Source organism: Solea senegalensis, linkage group LG3 (genome assembly GCF_019176455.1).
Source record: "Solea senegalensis isolate Sse05_10M linkage group LG3, IFAPA_SoseM_1, whole genome shotgun sequence".
Lineage (NCBI taxonomy): Eukaryota > Metazoa > Chordata > Actinopteri > Pleuronectiformes > Soleidae > Solea > Solea senegalensis.
The window spans coordinates 8926390-8944943 of record NC_058023.1 but is presented as its reverse complement, the minus strand read 5'-3'; the positions used below and the strand labels follow the sequence as shown (position 1 = coordinate 8944943).

The 18554-nt window shown below is 40.9% G+C and overlaps 4 protein-coding genes across 4 annotated transcripts; 3 read left to right on the top strand and 1 right to left on the bottom strand.

Moving 5' to 3' along the window:
* The first annotated feature begins 2092 nt into the window (after positions 1–2092).
* On the top strand, positions 2093–5604 carry LOC122766091. The gene is made up of 4 exons (XM_044020706.1): positions 2093–2377; positions 2754–3363; positions 4648–4886; positions 4996–5604. Exons 1-4 carry the CDS (start codon positions 2093–2095, stop codon positions 5602–5604), a joined length of 1743 nt encoding a protein of 580 aa, XP_043876641.1.
* Positions 5605–6350: 746 nt separating this feature from the next.
* si:dkey-85k7.10 (endonuclease domain-containing 1 protein) lies at positions 6351–7873 on the top strand. Its single transcript, XM_044020705.1, has 3 exons — positions 6351–6374; positions 6591–6839; positions 7070–7873. The coding sequence occupies exons 1-3, from the start codon at positions 6351–6353 to the stop codon at positions 7649–7651; spliced, it is 855 nt and encodes a 284-aa protein (XP_043876640.1). The 3' UTR covers positions 7652–7873.
* Positions 7874–7906: 33 nt separating this feature from the next.
* On the bottom strand, positions 7907–9075 carry ufsp1 (UFM1-specific peptidase 1 (non-functional)). The gene has a single exon (XM_044021924.1). The coding sequence runs from the start codon at positions 8931–8933 to the stop codon at positions 8187–8189; it is 747 nt and encodes a 248-aa protein (XP_043877859.1). The 5' UTR covers positions 8934–9075; the 3' UTR covers positions 7907–8186.
* A 191-nt stretch (positions 9076–9266) lies between these two features.
* Positions 9267–12090, top strand: LOC122766767 (zona pellucida sperm-binding protein 3-like). The gene is made up of 8 exons (XM_044021923.1): positions 9267–9566; positions 10165–10292; positions 10452–10555; positions 10942–11119; positions 11250–11367; positions 11466–11557; positions 11712–11830; positions 11929–12090. The coding sequence occupies exons 1-8, from the start codon at positions 9267–9269 to the stop codon at positions 12012–12014; spliced, it is 1125 nt and encodes a 374-aa protein (XP_043877858.1). The 3' UTR covers positions 12015–12090.
* The last annotated feature ends 6464 nt before the right edge of the window (positions 12091–18554 follow it).

The window sequence follows — 18554 nt, the reverse complement described above, 5'->3', positions numbered from 1 at the left end:
GCACACGGTACGCGTTGATACTTAAGGCCTTGGCTTGTAAGTTCAAATGACACCAGATATGATGGCGGAGGGGGCGGTGTGTTGGATCAGACTGCCCGGCCTGCTCCGCCACTGAGCGGAGCGACGACCACCTCTACTCCGCGTACAATAGAGCATATCTTGGTCTAAAACGACGCCAACAAAGCAACCAGGGTGGCTAAAAAGACTACGTTTTCACACGAAATGTCTCGTTGTATGTGCGCTTTGAAGCACGAGGGAAACCCAAAACAGCCGACCAGCAAAAGCCGTGGTTAGCATGTTAGCCCACGTTAGCCAACTAGCTAAAACACCATCTGCAAAGAACCATGGCTTACCTTTACTGTTTTTAGCTACCAGACTGGTTGTCTGCACGGTGCGTCTACAGCCAATAAGTCGTCTGCATTGGTCTCTTTAAACACTGTAAACGTATTCATTCGACAGAATCGCACTTTCAGAAAGTCGTGCTCTGTGTTTTATTTATTATTTTCCCCTCTCCTCCAACGGTCGCTGCTGCGTATCAGTACGTGTCTGCTGTGGCTCCCAGTCGCTACTCTTCTTGTTGTTTGTGTTTCGGAAACATGGCCGTCCGTGTGACACCACGTGACTGGACATTGACAAGCGGCGAACCAATGTTGTGGCGAGGCACCAGCACCGATTCTCAGGGCAGAGACTTTACTCTTTTTGGAACGGTATTTTCAAACGCAAGGGTTCCACCTCGGTTAACTACAGGAGTGAGCCACCATCAGCGAGAGACTGTATTGAAGGCGTAGATGCACTGAAAACAGCTCCTCACACACACATACACACCCATGTTTGCAATAAAGTGACACAATCAAACATGTTTATTTCCCACAATCCTGTATTCATGAACTCTACAATTATTCGCTTCAAGTTTGGGATAAGTGTCGTGTTTTAACATTTTGGCTCATTATTTTTGACAAGAAACTGAGTGGAAGTGGATGTTTAGCGGGTTAAATTAACTACGCATGCGCGGTGCGTTTGTGAAAGGCAGTTGTACAGTTTGACCAGCAGATGGCACTGTTTATTACCTTTGTGCAAAGAGAAGATAGGTGAAATTCAAAACTGATATTGATATTAAAATGCTTCATGTGATTCCCATGTTGAGGAAGTTTTTACACACACCCATAAACTGTGGCAAGACATTTGTACATTTATTCTGGATAATATCATCTGTGAACTCTTTTAAATACCTATTTCAAACACCAAAAGTAGTATTTTATAATGTACGTTATTACATTATATTTTTAGTGAAGTTTCATATTCACAAAGAATCCAAATTTATGAAGAGCAATTTTCTATATTTTCATAATAACAATAATAATAATAATAAACACATGTGAAAGAGCATGGATGCCAACATCTGCCATGGTTGCTCAGTCTCACAGACCGTGTATTTACTCCACTGTCTTGTAAGGTTAGCAATTGTTTATTAAAAAATAAAATATATAAAACAGGTGTATTAAAAATGGAGAAAATGAACCTAACAGACATTATGGATGAAGAGGTGGGTTCCACTGTCAAAAGTCAGTTTATTATTTTATTTAATATGGTTCCTACATTGTCTGCAAGCCTTCTTGTCACTCTTGTCTTTTAGGTTTAGCCCCATGGTCCATATAGCAGGTGAATTCTTACATGATGGTGTTTCCAATACTTTTCCCTCTCATATTAATGAGATTGAGGTGGACAAAACATTTGCAGCTGTATTAATTGTTGCAGACACTGACAACAGGATCTCAAGGACAAAGTAATTTATATAACGATAAAAATTAGTTTATTGTTTTTAGTGACTGTGCCCGGGAAAGGCATGATTGTACCGACATTGTTGGAACCATATAAGAAAATTTACTCTGATCTGCTGCTGCTTTGCATACTGACTCTACTGACTCCTATCAACAGTCTTCACAACTGGCAACACCACCACCAACGCAGTGTGGTATGTTAACAGAAAGTTTCTCATCGTCATGCAGAATTTCTTCTTTATTCATGGGTGGTGCATGTCAAACAAATTGGAGAAGATTCCTGTTGTTTTTCCACCTACGCCAGCTGAGTGAGGATGCACCTGTTTTGCACCTTCTCCCTGCTGCTGCTGGTGTCCGCCCCGGTGAGCGCCACTGTGTCGAACAGCTTCAGAGAGTGCAGCCATTTTTTTTACATGCAGACCCCACCTGCAGGGATTAGAGGAACCAGCCTGCGCAGGATCTGCCAGAAGTATGCAGACAAACCACGCTACACCACATTATATGACAGCAGCTGCCGCCTTCCCCTTTACTCAGCCTACATCTTCAAGAAGTCTGATGGGAAGAGGAGGATGGATACACCCTGGATGTATGAGCCTCAGGTACAGAGTTCATGACTCTTTTGCACGCTGTTTTATCTGAAGAAGTGACTTCTGATCAGCCATTTTTGAATGTTATTGAAGACACACAATTTAGACAAAAAGAGAGGGACCTTTTAAGAAGACATGTACAGAATTGAAACAGGACAAACTAAACAGCAACCATGACCTGATTGGCTGAATCAAAATCAATATCATTAACATCACCTCTACGCACAAAGCTGCTGCGATCATAACTTTGTTTGGAAAAACATTAGTGAGATTAGGTTATGGGTGCTCTACATTTTCAGTGATATTGCACATTAGGGTCGTTCTGCATTATCTCAGTATTCAGTCATGACCTTACAAAGCGACTAATGCCTCCTTTTCCTCCCTGCAGTTGCTTTCTGATGATGAGAGTGGAAATATGAGAGCTCTTCCCCTGACTGATGCCACCCCTCCTCTGATTGAGGACAGCCAGGCTGTGCTGGAGGACTACACAGACGCTGTGGGGTACAGACGTGGCCCACTCAATCCTGACTTACACCAAGCCGAGCCAGACGACAAATCCTCCACCTATACTCTGACCAATGTAGTCCCATTAATCTCAGAGTTCTTGGATGCCTCCTGGAATCCATACTTGGACACCGTTCGCCGGCGCCTCAATAACTTCTGCCATGGTAAATCGTTTATTGTGACAGGAGTGACTGTTTCAGGGGCGACCATCCAGCGAGACAACAGGAACCGCTTAGCAATCCCAAAATACTTATGGCTGGCATACTGCTGCCCACGGTTTGACCATAACTCACCATATGAAGTGAGATTTATGTTCCCTTCTTACGGTGGTTATGCACTGAATAAACAGACAGGCCACAGTGTGGTGGAAGTTCCTCTGAAGACACTGGAGGACTTCCTGGAGAGACAGATAGACCAACATGATGACATGAATATTTTCTATAAAGGTTGCATGTCCGAAAATGCCTTCAAGCAGAAGAGGAGCGACATGACCAGTGTGACCGAGTGAATGAATGGGACTGTATTCACTGTATGTGGAAAAAGTCCTGAGAAACAGGCCTAACTTAAATAAACTTTTTTTTTTTAAAGACAGTGTTATGTATTGTTCTGACTCTTGAAATAAATAAAAAAACACTAAAACATTAAGAAAACACTAAATCATAAAGACAACACAAAGGTATTAAGAAAACTATTAATAAAAAACAAAAATATTAAGAAAACTCAAAAATATTTAGAAAATGTTTTTGTGCTTCCCTAATGTTTTGGTAACATTTTTGTGTTTTTGTAATGTTTCTGTGTTTTTGTAATGTTCCAGCATTTCTTAAATGTTGTAGTGTTTGGCACTCCAGGGCCACCATATCTTTCTGAATAGTGAAATGTGTAAATAAAGATTGGAATTCAATAGAATAAATCAAAATGTCTTTTTTATTCTTTTTTACAATTATTATAATAATAATTATAATAAAAAAGTGTCATATTATTGCAACTGCTGTTGTTGTTGTTGTTGGAGAATAGTGTGTTATTCAAAAACAAGTCAAAAGGAAGGGCCACATTATGTCCCTCTGATGGTAAATGGAGTGATGGATTCATAGTGTCAACATGTTGACTGCAACTAAAAAACCTGAGCTCTGCCAACTGCTGTCCCATTTTATGTCTTTGTTATTTGGTCAAATTATTTGGTTTTACAGGACATAAAACTAAAACCTATGTTCTGTCAGGTCTCCTACAAACTAGAATGGCACTCAGTAGGACACTTTATCAAGAACACCATATCTTGCAATTTTATAGAAAGTAAAAAAAAAGAAAAACAACCAACAAACCAAGAGGCTACAAACAGGCCTTCAGTCTTCTCTGTAGACGTGAAACCGCTCATGCTTCACTGCAGCATAAAAGCACCAATATGCATGTCATTTTCCCACATTGCTCCGTGATATCAGAATATTATGTACGTGCTCACCTCACTGAGTTATTGATTGGTCATACGTATAATGACTTTAGTCATGACTAGAATTGTACATAGAATGTAGCACACTGATAGAGAGCTGGACTGCATGTCTGTCACAGTGGGTGGATCTTTTGAGGTGAAAGGTGTACATTGTTTTGCATGCTGAACCCTGATTACAGAGCGTGGAGTGTCAAGCCTGTGCATTACACTGAGCTCTGCAAGCAGATACAGAGACAATCATTTGTAGCAGCTCACAGAAACATATTTGACATCGGGCTAATGGCATTTCAGGCACATACGGCTGTCCTGCTTTTCTCTATATTATTATCAGCAGTAAGAGGGAGAGTGGAAAAAGAGCTATCTCCAGAGTGCAGAGAATTCCTCTACATGGGCAGACCACCAACCGGACTGGGGCATCGCTCCCTACACTTCATTTGTCAACATTACAACAAGAAGGCACGCTATGTGACGCTGTACAACACCGTGGACCATATACCTGTCTACTCTGCCTACACCTTCAAACGCTCAGATGGGGAGGAATGTGTTGATGTGCCTTGGATGTATGAGCCTCAGGTAAAGGCAACGAGAAGGTTAGACTTGCATGCATTTGTTTCTGCACTGAGGTCAAGTGAGTACTGCATAAAGATATCCTCGCCCTGACGCTGTCTGTCTGCCTCCACAGCTCTCCACATCCTCTGATACAGAGGAGATGCAGCCCTTCCCACGTGGTTACATGCACATGAATTTTGAAGATGCCCAAGCTGTGCTTGATGATTACACAAATGCCATCCAATACGAGCGTGGCACACTCAACCCAGATGAGCATCAGGGCGAGCTTGATGACAAGGCCTCCACCTACACGCTGACTAATGTTGTGCCGGTGGTGCCCGACTTCAACAACAGAGTCTGGAACAAACAAGAGCACATCATCCGCAAGCGGCTCAACAACTACTGCCACGGGAAAGCGTACATCATCACGGGCATCACCACCTCGGGGAAGATGATCCGCCGACAAAACATCAATCGCATCGCAGTGCCCACATACGTGTGGTCAGCATATTGCTGTGCTGACTTTGACCACAACGCCCCGTACGATGAGCGCTACAAGTTGCCATCTTTTGCCTACTATGGGCTCAATGAGGAGAACAACGAGGTGGTGGAAATCTCTGTCCAGAAGCTGAAGGAGTTCCTGAAGAAGACCACCTTCGTAGACCAGAATTTTCAGATCTTTGTCGACGACTGTGTCCCACCAGCTTCAAATTTAAAACACATGAGAGAAAAGTTTTTGTAAGGTGCCATGAAAGTGCCATCAATTATTTTGGTCATGTTCTGTTTTTCTTGTTTTAACAAACCTTGATCAGATGATTGCATGAGGCACTGGTTTCAATAAAAGAGGCTCCGTTTACGTGTCCCAGGAAGACAATCAGGACTTTTAAAAATGCATGAAAACATGTTTGTCCAACTGAAAGTGCACTAAATTGACTGAGAGTTATTCAAATTGAAATTCAGACATGATCCAGTGGGCACAAATTCAAAGCTGACACCAGCCAAATCACTGGACAAAAGCTCATGTCACAGAAAAAGTGGAATTTGCACCAATAAACAGAAATGTTTGACTCTTTTTATGCGTGACTTAGTAACAGCCGGTCATTTTTTGTCTTATTTGCAATAATAAACCTGATTGAAGTGTTATTAAATGGATGGTCTGTGAAGCTTTGTTTTACAATATTAAAAAAGCACCTCCATGATTCACAAATTGGTCATAAAGGTATTATATTTTACTACAAAATGTGAAAAACTACACTATGTCAGCAGCAGCAGTGTAGTGTGTAGTTTGTAGACTGCATGGAAAAAGGGGAGCGTAATCGTTTCGATTACAAGTCTAATTTTCAAAATTTCAAAAGTTAGAGCCATTTCTTTCCTCTGCGTATTGACTTTGCAGAGTACTAAAATACTCTTCATGATATAGTTCAGTGCCATCAAACTTTGTGTATGCAAAGTACTCGACAATGGAAGACCAGTTCACATGAGGTATAGATGAGGCAAGAAGGGAAATGTTGGGTCTGATAGAGCTGTAACCGAAGCTTTGTTTCATAGATAATAGTGGATTGTCAGTGGAGTGAAAAAGAGACACATAAGACGGAGCAGAGGCATCCAAACGGACGTAAACGTTGAAAGATGGAGGGAAAAGGAGCTGCTGTGATGTTAATCAAATCTACCAACTGTGCCTTACATGTGTCAGCAGTTATGAGTGTGCTGATGTGTGTGTGGCTACAGGAGGCCCAGGCTGGTGTGGTGGAGGACTTTAACCATGAGGAACGCTGCAAGGACTCCCTGTACATGGGCACTCCACCTCGAGGCTACCTCGGCAACTCCTTTAAGAAGATCTGTCAACGGTATGAGGACCAACCCCGCTATGTCACCCTGTATGACCCCCATATACGCATCCCAGTCTATTCTGCCTATACGTTCAAGAAGTCAGATGGGGAGAAGAAAGTGGACTTCCCCTGGATGTTTGAGCCCCAGGTGAGTGTTCTTTCAAGGTTTGTATGAATTAAAAGATAAACTGTGCTTTGACTGTTCATGTAGCTGTAGGAAATATCTAATATCTAAAGCAAAACAATGAGCTTGAGATAAAGTACTTTAAATAGTACTTGGTGATTTATACTGTGTAGTTTTTGTGAATATAGCAAACTGTCTTAATGTGAAAGATAAAACATGTTATGAAGTATCTTCTTCCCTCTCTCCTTGAACAGTTGGCCTCAGAAAAGGGCAGCAATAACATGAAGCCCTTCCCACAATCTTCAAACATGCATATGAACTTTGAGGACACCCAAGCAGTCCTTGAGGACTATGCAGATGTGGTTCAATATGAACGTGGCCAACTAAATCCCGACGAGCATCAGGCTGACCCTCTAGACAAAGCCGCCACCTACACTTTGACGAACGTGGTGCCTCAGAGCAGGGAGTTCAACATAGGTCCCTGGACAGAACACCAGGAGCTACTCCGCAAACGCCTTAACAACTACTGCCGAGGCAAAGCCTTTGTGGTAACCGGGGTGACCACCTCCGGGCACACGATCCGTCGAGACAACCTGGACCGGGTCGCTGTACCGGAATACATATGGTCGGCCTACTGCTGCACTGAGTTTGACCAAAACGCACCATACTTTGTGCGCTACAAGTTCCCAGTGTTCGGGGCTTACGGGCTCAACGGTCATATCAACAACCATGTGGTGGAAGTTCCTCTGAAGAATCTGGAGAAGTTCCTCAAGGGGAGGATGGATGTGGACAAAAACTTCCAGATTTTCTATAAGGACTGTGTGCCAGATAACTAATATTGAATGGTGTGGTTTCTCCTTTAATCTAAGGTTAGAGTATATTAAAATTTAGAAATGGCAAGTCATAAAATATATATAGAACTGAATGCTGTTGTCAAATAATATACTGTAAGGGATAAATGATGAACAGCAGATAAATATATTTAAAAATGCCTAACATTATATCCCATAAAACAAATGCAGCCTGTCTTGTTTAAAATTAAAAATGTAGTGACTTAAACGATTGGTCAGTCTAATAAAATCAGTGTCAAATATGTGTGTATAATTGTTTTATTATTTGGCTCGATTTCCACATATTTACGCCTTAGAAAGAATAGAAAGTGATGCAAATAAACATAACTGATGATGAAACAACAGATTGTTAATTTCACCACAAGGTGGCACTGCAGCTCATTTTCAGAATGACTGACAGTACTGACAACACATCTGGATAGTTTACAGTGCACCAAAGTAAAATAATGCCACCGTGTGATAATAATAATAATAATAATACACATTTAAGTCCAAGAAAGACACAATGTCTGCCACTTAGTTATGTTCCCTTGCTGGCAGTCTGAGGCATACACAGATTATAAAATGAAGTCTGATCCAGAGATGAGACTCTTTTCCACGACACCCATCCTCGCTGTTGCAGCTCTGCTTTCTCCGGCTGACATCCATAGTAGTGAGGGTCAACTACAAGCAAGTAACTTCCCTTGTTCCCGGTGCACACCCCTAAAATCCCCTTAGAGGAATTGTCCCTGTCCCCTCCCATCATGACTGGAGAGCCATGCTTCTCAAAGTGTTGATGGAGCTCTTCCACTGCATCATGCTCCAACTGGGCGCCTCCACCTCTGATGTGAGCCAATTTACAGGGAACATCGTAGAAATAGTCAAGGACCAGGGAGGCCTCGAATGTCCCAATCCACTCTCTGGAGCCTGAGAAGGAGTTTGGCTTGTCCCCCATTGCAACCAAAGCTTGCTGGATATCTGGGATACTTGGTGGTGGTCTACTCTGGTGCTTGTGTGGAGACAAGTTATGACAAACCCAGGAAGCGAGTGTCTCAATGGTGCGGTAGCCACATCCCCACCCTCTGTCATCCTGTCCATCACAGCCATAATGGAAGTAGCGATAGTCTCCTTTAACCAGAGTGCACTTCACATGGCGTGGGAGTGGATTTGGAAGATCCGTGTGGACATTTTTTAATAAAACTGTGTTTTTCTTAATCCCCCGCTCTTCAGCTATATTTCCTCCCCAGTCTATCTCGTCGTGTCCCGCTGCGATATCCATCTTATCCATATTTAAAACTGCTCTCAACTAAACACACACTTGACAGAAACAGGACGAAAACAACTTCTCACTTGGAAAACATCCGTTAACATTTGGTGCAACCGCAGTAACGGTCCCCGCGGAACACGTGCAATAAAACTTCAGTTCCCTCTTGACCACAGCCAAATAACGGTAGATTGAAATTCTTTTTTTAGCCGTTTTACTTTTTCCTCATTTGAATCGTTGGTTAACAATAGTACATTGACTTGTAAGCCTTGTCAAAATTTAAATATTGGTTCAGTCCAGAGACGGTGCGGCACATTTGTGCACACCTGACACTGCTAATTAAACACTCCACTAAAAATGGTCAGAGTTACAGGGCTTGTTCGCCATGTCGTGGCCGCGCTGTATTTGTGCAGCGCTTCGTTGTCTGGAAAAACCCTGGAAAGAACCGGACTTGAAATAAAATGCGGAGAGGTCCAAATAAAAATCACAGTAAAGCGACGGTTTTTCGACGAGAGGCGGATCCCGTTCAGACGCGAGTATCTGCAACTTGGAGCAAACTCAACACGGGAGCCATGGTGTGGACCGAGCGAACAAATGTCTGACCGCGATGCACTGGTCATCTCAGCAGGGCTTCAGGACTGTGGCACTGTGTCCAGTGTAAGAACAAGTCCAAATGACATCACAACACCTGTCCTAGTTTTACAATATACTATTCATTAATGTGTTTCTTAACAAATTATTCCATCAAGCTATAAATAAATGCACTCAATGTTTTAGATCAATCCTAAAATAGTACAAACAAATCAAAGCAGTTAATTAGTAGGTCACATCATTTAAAAAAATAGATGACTGTAAAAAACCCTAGGAGAGCACAAACCTCCACGAGGCAGCTCAGTTTCTACATCAAATCTAGTCATTTCTATCTTTAGCTGTATCCCCAGAACATTTCATCTAAATATATTCTTTTGAAGTTAAAGTTAAGTACTTTTCCATAACCAGATTGATTGCTGAGTTGTTTAGAACCTATCCTCTGAATTTATGTCAGACATAGAAATTGAATACTGACTATTTTTTCATGTCTTATGCCTTCAGATAATACACTGTCCACATATTACTGCATTATTAGATTATCCATATAGGTTTCACAAACATTGGCTTTGTCAATCCCAGAATGCCACATTTAGGTTACAGTTGTAATAAAAAATGCATTACTTCATACAATATATGTATATGTACCTCTTTGTTTTTGCTTCAGGTTCATGTTGAGTGGCTTGTATATTCCAACCAGCTATTACTATTTCCTGCTTTGGCTTCTACCTCCTCGGGTAGTGTAATTATTAGAGGACCAACAACTGTCATACCTGTTGAGTGCCGGTTTAAGAGGTAAAGTTAATGCCATGTCATTGCATAACCTTTCATGCACTCTCCGTGCAAAGTGGGTCAAATTTATGCTGTGACCTTTCTGACTGGAGCAAATTCGAGGGTTGAGCTGCTGTCAGCACTTTGCAATTGTTTAACTTGAGCCTTTTTTATTGTGCACAGGAAGCAGATAGTGAGTGCACAACCATTAACTCCAACGTGGCTACCCATGACATCCACAATCAGTGTGTTTGGCCTCCTGCACTTTTCCCTTCGTACTGTGGAAGGTGAATCTATTATCGAACTCAATCTAGCCAAGGGGTCTCAAACTAAAATGTCCTAGGGGCCACTGAGCATCCCATCATGATATAGCAGAAATATGTATATCTATATATCTATATATATATATAGATATCTATATATATATATGATCTGTGATGATATTTCTCAGACTTTCAAAAAAGCATCACAATAAAAATGTATTTGATGAATCTCAGTTTTAATAAAATAAACATATAAATAACCCAAAGTTGGGCCGTCTGAAATTGATTGGAAGGCCGCAAGTTTTAGACCTGTGGAAGGTTAACAGGATATAGTTGTATTCTGTCTGTTTTAAATATGAAACTGGAAAAGATTTCTTTTTTTTCTTGTTCAACTTTCCGTCCTTTCACAGATGACTGTACCTCTCTACGTAGTACCTCAGTTTACCAGCAGGGGGAAGCAGTGTTTCTGGAGGCCAGTGTGGAAGCTCCATTGCACCGTCCACTGACTGTGTTTGTGGACCACTGTGTCGCTACACTGAAGCCTGACCCTCGCTCCACGCCCAGCTACGAATTTATCACCCGACAAGGGTCAGTCTTTACTTCAGACTCAGATATTGTAATCCTCAGTCATCATCTCTGTTTTAAAGTGATCAGACTTGAAACAAAGCAAGGTTGGACTCATAATGTCAAATAATCATGTGTTGTTCCTCCTTTGCAGATGTCTCGTGGACAGCGTGTTACCGGGGTCATCGTCGAAATTCCTCCGTAGGCAGCAGGATAACAGGTTATGCTTCAGCGTCAAAGCCTTCCACTTCAAGCAGGAGTCTGTGGAGCAGGTCTGTGGAGACAGTAGCCAGTTTATTACATTCTGAATAATAATAATGATAGCACATCATAACAATACAAACATCTTGTGGCATGGTTGTTTTTCTAGATGTTCATCAGCTGCCACCTGAGGGCCACACTGAAACAAAAATCTCAGAGTCATCTGAATAAAGCCTGTTTCTTCCACAGGGCCACATTCAGGTTAGACCGCCTCTTTGGTTGTGACGTTATATCGGGTCATCATCGCCATTTGGTCTCATTTAATTTTCACATCTGTCTCAGCTTCGAATCCCTTCATTTGAACGTGAATGTTGTGTGAAAGTGTGTAATCAGGACCCGTTTCCCTGTCATTCAGCTGGCGTGCCACAGAGGGAGACGATGCTCTGTGTGAGTGCTGTGACTCTGATGACTGCGCAAGACACAATGTAGAGGAGAGCAGTGGCCACACTGTGCACACGACTCAATCAGATACAGGTTCCACAGCCATTTACAGCTTTTTTTTAAAAAAGAAAAAGAGTTTAATGCAAACTGATAACCTGATGATTAATTATTTGTATATATGTATCTGACAGAAAATAATCATGAGGGTGACACAACAGTTGGGCCACTTCATGTCCTGCAACACCACTGGACAGGTCGTCTGTCAGTCAGTTACTAAAGAAGCTTTTCCCAACCGTACAGAAACTGCTGAGTTCAAGCCCAAGGGAGTTTTCCAATAAAGCATTTATCTCACACTGTTTTTCCTCGTGACTTATTATGGAAGTTGAAAGGCATTCTAGTACACCTCGTAACTGGTGCCACGAAAAACAGGACGCTAGTGAGAGGAACCTAAATGGACTTCAGCCATCATTCATTTGACACCTGTGCTTTTCCCTACTGTGAACCGGTCGAAACGTCTATCTTTTTAATAAGTGTATCTTAATAAATAAATGTAAGAAATACATATTCTATACACTGACTTCATGAGAGGATTTATTATTTGATTATTCTGAATCAGAGAGAGAGCTATACAAATTATTCACAGTGCTGGATATCTGGATCACACAGAGTTCACTATTCATAAAGTCAGAAACAGTATGAGTGTCAAATTAAAGCAGCGTCCAAACATGAACCAATTCAAATTGAGGTATAACCACGTGATTTTCACACAAAGAAGAAGAGGAGGTTGTCAAAACTTGATGTCTATGTATGTTGGTATAGGTGTATATACAGTGTGTGTATATATGTATATATATATATATATATATGTGTATGTGTACTTGTATATAGTTATATAAGTACAAATGATGTGATGAAATGTCGAAAGATGTCTACAGGAAGCCATGCTGATTAATTCATGTTTCAAGGAGAAGGGGTGAGATTAAGTAAGTTTTAAACTTCTCACTCCTTTTCAAACATGAGAAGAAACACATGAATGTGAATGCTTTGATTTGTTCTTTATGTTCGAAATAAATAAACTAAAACCAATCATGGAGGCTGTTCACAGCAGTGGTTTTACTCTTGCCATACACCACTGCAGATGGTATACAGTTGAGATGAAAGGTCAAGCATTAGTACGAGAAGTTCTCATCATCTCAGTGTCAGTTTAAAAGGTACATTATTTTATTTCTGTAAACTACATACAGTAAAACTATCACTACAGGCCATTTTTCACTGGGACTATTTACTTAAAACCTTAGGTTATTGATATTATTCTACCCGTGTTTAGTCTTTGTGAGCAGAAATGATGTCACAGTGTTTGTATGCTGCGTCTTTCATCTGAAAACAGGCACTGTCAAGCAATACTATCAGACCTGACAGGAGCGGTTGTGTGTACAGGAATAAGAAGCATTCATCTCATCAACTCCCTTTTTATGGACACTTCTCTATGTTTTCAGTCAAACATCGGTTTGACACTTCCTGTGTGTGGTGTGGAGATGGTGCAGGGTGACAACAGGGTGATCTAAACCCTGCTATACTGAGAAACACGGGGAGAGTCACATAGAAATGACGATAATTTCAATCAATCAGCATTGTATGACCTCGTGACACTGGTTTCAATGTAGCAGACCTTTGTTTATATTTAAAAGTTACACACTACACTACAATAACTTTAAATGTTCATGTTGAAGTTATCGTTAACCACATCCTGGAGGGGCTTTAACCTGTTTTTATTTGGTTAGAGTGCCACAAAAAATGTCTATGACATAACTTGACAGAAATCCTTGGGAAAAAAAACCTTTAATCTTTAAAGACAGAGGAATGTGTAGTTTTTGATTCCACACAATGGGACAACATCTCTGTTGCTATGTACTTTGGGTCCACTGTCTTCAACACTTATCTAGTCCCGCGAGAGGAAATGTGACGGACCAAATGGGAAACCTGGTCAATTTCATGGCGCAGTGTGTCTTATTCCATGACATCAGTAACACTAACTTGATCTTTATCTGTGAAAAAACAGCCATTGTGTTAATTTAATTCGGAGGAGGTTTTTTTTTCTTGAACTAGAGTATGCTGATCTTTCCCTCATCCACAGATTGTGTGAATATAACGGTTATGACTATGAACACAAAATATGTTTAGGCTTTAGAAATAGCATGATTTATGTAATAAAGAAGTAATAATATGGTCATCAATTAATAGGTTGGCAATAACAGTGGTAATTATGACGGTAATTGTCATTACTCAGCTTATACCTGAATATTACTTTATACAACACCATTACCATGACAGAGCTGGTAATTGTACTGATTAAATTAGAATACAATAGTACTACCTCTCCATTACAAAATGATTGACATACAATTACTATAGTATCATCAGAACTCAGTATATGAATACATGTCTATGACTATAAACCTATGAATCCACCCAATAACATTAATACCACTAATACTCCTGTGTAGTGTCTACACACAGTAAAATCCAAGGATGCGATGATGTTTCATTCCCTTCAATGCATATTTGGCAACTAATACAAAGATATAAATAGACAAAACCAAGGTTGTTCCCACAAATCTTAGATTCTCGGCTGCCCAGGTTATGCTACGCTCACGAACAGTGATTCTCAAACTAGGGGTCAAGATAACGATTGATTTAAAAGAGTCAAATTTCAGATAAAAAATAAAATATGTTAATATTAATATGTAAAATATGTATGAATAATGTTTCCTCTGGTTCAGAGTCTCTGGCACCATTGTTTTAGGGGCTAAAAAGTCTGGGAACCACTGATGCACAATGATGTACAGATGCAAAGACTCCAGGTTCACGGTTCTTGAAAACCTTATACATACTGCAACTATATCAATACAATAGAACTGGTGCAATCAAGAAATGTGCAAGTTGATGGCATTGATAGGAACATTTTTTTGTTTTGACTCTGGGGAGCCTGCATCTCCTTCCAGAAGGAAGAAGAATGATTTCAACCAGAAGTGGATGATCACAAGTGGATATGATGTTTTGCAGAGATAGGTTTGTCATAAAAAGCAATCAAACAAAAGGTTCAAATTGACTCAATAATAGATCTGTTAAATAAAACCACCACAGTCCTTTCAACATTAAAAACAATTGACACGGAAAACGACGGTCTCTGCAGACCCTTTTGAAATATTGACATCAATCCTAAGGTCATTTCAAACGCAGTCCACAGTGTTCTCATTCTTGGCAGAAGTCCCAACACTTTTGTTGATAACATACTCAGTAACAAGTACAATGGTCTCTGGGCTGCTGTGTGGAGTGTATACTGTGAATAAAAAAAAGTCCAAGGTGGATTAAATAAGAACGTGACATTTAAGTTGGAGGCTGAGCAAGAAACAGGGTGAATCCAGGGTGGTTTGTGGGCATCACAGGCCAGACAGAAAAACTGTATTTCTTCTGTCCCTGCACCAGATCAACAATCTGTATTACAGCTGTTTTTGGAAACAAACTATTCCATTAAAAGAAATCCAAGAGCACTGTTCTGGTAACTGATTTCAGTTTTCAGCATGTTTGCAGCAGTAGCCACACTCATGACTGGCTTTTTGTGCATCGCTAAGAAAACGTCCCCACAGACTAAACCCTCTGGCTTGACTTTTACGTCACAAAAGATCATCTATTCTATGATCAACATTACCGATATATTAGGACAGATGGCATGATGCTTATTAGCAACGACATGTTACCATGAAGTACATTAACCCCAGTGTGACCTGGGCAAACAACCAGAAGGGGAGCTGGCTGTTTTATGTTATCTTTTTTTATTCTGTATTTATGAATTGTATGAATCTCCCAGGTCATATGGGTTAGAAGCTGGACGTTCACCACTGCTGCATTAAAATAATACAGTATTTATTGTTTTTGTTTTGGTGCAAATGGAGCAAAGCCCAAGGGTGATGTTGAGCCTGGAATAATGTGCTATTGTTTTTAAGCGCAAATGTCTAAAGTACACATTTAACCACCTCAGCAACCTCAGCCCCAGAGATAGGAGCGCCCAACTCCAAATCCCCCATACTCTTCCTCAATGGAAGGTGTGTTGGTGGGATTGAAGAGGTCTTTGAAGTACGCCCGCCACCGAACCACAACGTCCCAGGTGGAGGTCAGCAGCACTCCATCCCCACTGTACACAGTGTTGACGGTGCACTGCTTCCCTCTCCTGAGCCACCGGATTGTTGAAAAGAATCTAGAAATTGAATATACTACCTATAATTATAGTTTACTTTTGTTTAAAATAAAAATAGTTGGGTTATCGTAGCCTTAGGATAAGCCCTGAGCGAGGGCCTTCCTTTATGGAAGCTGCCATCTTGCACCATAATGTTTTATACAGCATCATGAAGAGACTTCCGTATCATGTTGAAGAAGCTGAATTGAATGAAGAACAGATCTGTCCACATTCAGTCTACGATGATGTGTTGGTGGCCAGCGAGTGGCCTAACTGGAGTATTCAGAGGGTTAAATATTTCCTGTCCTGGAATGCTCTCCACACTTGTGGCCATCACTGCGGGAGCAACGTAAGTTCAGTGGAGTGATAAGATTCCTGTCACTGTGGATGCCTGCAAGCTGAAACAATAACTTCCGACCTCGACAGTGGCTCCTGCTTTGGCTCCTGTGTCCCTTTCAGTTGGTCCTTCATTCTTTTATGTCAACTTCCTGTCTTGTGTCGCGCCCTTTTTATATACAGTCCCTGGTCGCGCCAGAGAGGTAGACCTGGTTGGCTGTGAGCCCAAAACCTGAGACAGAAAACAAAACATACATGAAAGCAAACTCCCCCACACGTTCACACTCTTCCTCAGTTGGTTCTTGGCATCATCAATGATCATCTTTGTTCCTTCTCAAGGGGGGTATAGGGAAAGGGTATATGGGTTCATTTCTAGCTTTACACGGACCCTCTTCTTCTAAATCACCTTTAATTCAATAACGGTGTCTCTTTCCAACCAAGGAGTCACTGTGACTGGACTCCCCTGCCCCCGCACTCCCCACACATCCCTGACCTCCCACCCCAATCCCCTGCCCTGGTCATGAAGCATGGCTCTCAGCACGTACCTTTGTTTCTCTCTCCTCTCTCACTCATGTTGGCTCAGACAAAAGCAAACAAACCTTTGAGCAAACACTGCAACAATATGTCAACATTGTCTTCATGCTGCGGTAACTATGACTCATATAAGGAAAAGTTAACATATAGATATACATTTATAGACATTTAGAGTCATTTCATTTTTAGATGAAATGCTTATTCGTCTTTTATCCATTTGGCATTATACTTTTAAGAAGAGAAATGAATTGAACATTCAACTATGCTTTTAGCGAATCCTCCTTGGCTGACACCGATTGCTTCATCTTTTCTGTTTCTCTTGTTGTATTTTACATATTTGCAGTGATTTCCCTTGATGTGTGTGTGTGTGTGTGCATGCTTGTGTACACATGGCTGTGTGCGTGCCATACATGCGACGTACGTGGGCTTGTGAAAAGGCAATAGTGTGTAGGCGTTTATCAGTGCTTCCAAGAATATTGTATTTGAGAAGTGTGTCACTTGCTGTTGCATATTTGTCCTGATAATGCATATGCTCACATACTTCTACTTCCTGTCTGACGTAAAAGGCTCCTGTAACCACTGGAAGACACCCACCCCACATGTCGCCACCCACACTGACACATCGACACTTCCAGGAAATTACAATACATTTCCCTTGTGCTGGCTCCATGGGGGCTGTCAGAGGCCAGGATGAGTACATGAGCAGGTCAGGGCAGTAAATAGAAATGCTTTGGGATATTTTAACACAGGGATCCTGATTTTTTTATTTTTTTTCTCAACTAGTCAAAAATATTCTGGGGACCCCCCTCCTGTATTTCCCTCGAAGTAATTAGGATAATAAGTTGTTTTATTACTAAGTCATACCATACATTAACTAGTTCAGATTCAAAATGAATACTCATTTATTATTTGTCCAACTTTATTTACTTTATAGAAAGAGTGACAGACATGTCCACCCACCACTGTTTTAACATACCTACACTTAAGTAGTTCTATAGATAATAATTACATTCATTGCAACACATCATATAGGTTTCACAGAACTCCAGAGCTCCAACTGTTGAACCCCATTACCATGATGTTGTGAAAATGATAAACAAATATTTCATAAACCATGATGCAATGCACAAAATCAATTAAGAACAATCACATGAATTTAAGAGGAAAACACTTGCATTCCTTGATTGATCCTCAATTCATCTGTAGCAAATGTATGATGACACGTAAGTCCTTGTGTTCCTCCATGTACCCGATACAAGGTCAATGCCATTTCCTCACAGTAAGTTCACTGAAATGTCCTTTTTTACCGTAACTATCCCACAAGGATTTTTGTTTTTTTTTAATGAATTGCAATTAGTTGATCCATTTCTTTTGGATATATTTATTAGGTCTTGTGTATTATTTTGTGATTTCCTAAGAGCCTCAGAGTTCATTTCACTACACTTCTATAAGGATTTGGTATCATCCTGTTAGTTACAGAGCCAATGTCAGTCAGGTCAAGCATCCACTAGAGGTTGTCAGAGGATATCTAGCATAATCTAGCATTCACTTCTTCATGCCAGCCAGAGGCAAAGTTTGGCTCATCTGACACTATCATTTGTTTCAAGCATTTCTGACAATTAGGACGAGTCACAGGATGTCGTGGGAGGAAAATCCTCCCAACAGAGAATGGATGAGGAACCTAGAAAGCTCAAGAATCTCGGTAAATGGTAG

Excerpts from the sequence above, each read along its gene's own strand:
- LOC122766091 (XM_044020706.1), top strand. The coding sequence starts at position 2,093 with ATGCACCTGTTTTGCACCTTCTCCCTGCTGCTGCTGGTGTCCGCCCCG. Across the intron at positions 2,378-2,753 it reads CCTGGATGTATGAGCCTCAG|TTGCTTTCTGATGATGAGAG; the intron begins GTACAGAGTTCA and ends TCCTCCCTGCAG. Across the intron at positions 4,887-4,995 it reads CTTGGATGTATGAGCCTCAG|CTCTCCACATCCTCTGATAC; the intron begins GTAAAGGCAACG and ends CTGCCTCCACAG.
- si:dkey-85k7.10 (XM_044020705.1), top strand. The coding sequence starts at position 6,351 with ATGAGGCAAGAAGGGAAATGTTGG. Across the intron at positions 6,375-6,590 it reads GGCAAGAAGGGAAATGTTGG|GAGGCCCAGGCTGGTGTGGT; the intron begins GTCTGATAGAGC and ends GTGTGGCTACAG. Across the intron at positions 6,840-7,069 it reads CCTGGATGTTTGAGCCCCAG|TTGGCCTCAGAAAAGGGCAG; the intron begins GTGAGTGTTCTT and ends CTCCTTGAACAG.
- ufsp1 (XM_044021924.1), bottom strand. The coding sequence starts at position 8,933 with ATGGATAAGATGGATATCGCAGCGGGACACGACGAGATAGACTGGGGA.
- LOC122766767 (XM_044021923.1), top strand. The coding sequence starts at position 9,267 with ATGGTCAGAGTTACAGGGCTTGTTCGCCATGTCGTGGCCGCGCTGTAT. Across the intron at positions 11,120-11,249 it reads GAATTTATCACCCGACAAGG|ATGTCTCGTGGACAGCGTGT; the intron begins GTCAGTCTTTAC and ends CCTCCTTTGCAG. Across the intron at positions 11,558-11,711 it reads TTCCACAGGGCCACATTCAG|CTGGCGTGCCACAGAGGGAG; the intron begins GTTAGACCGCCT and ends CCTGTCATTCAG.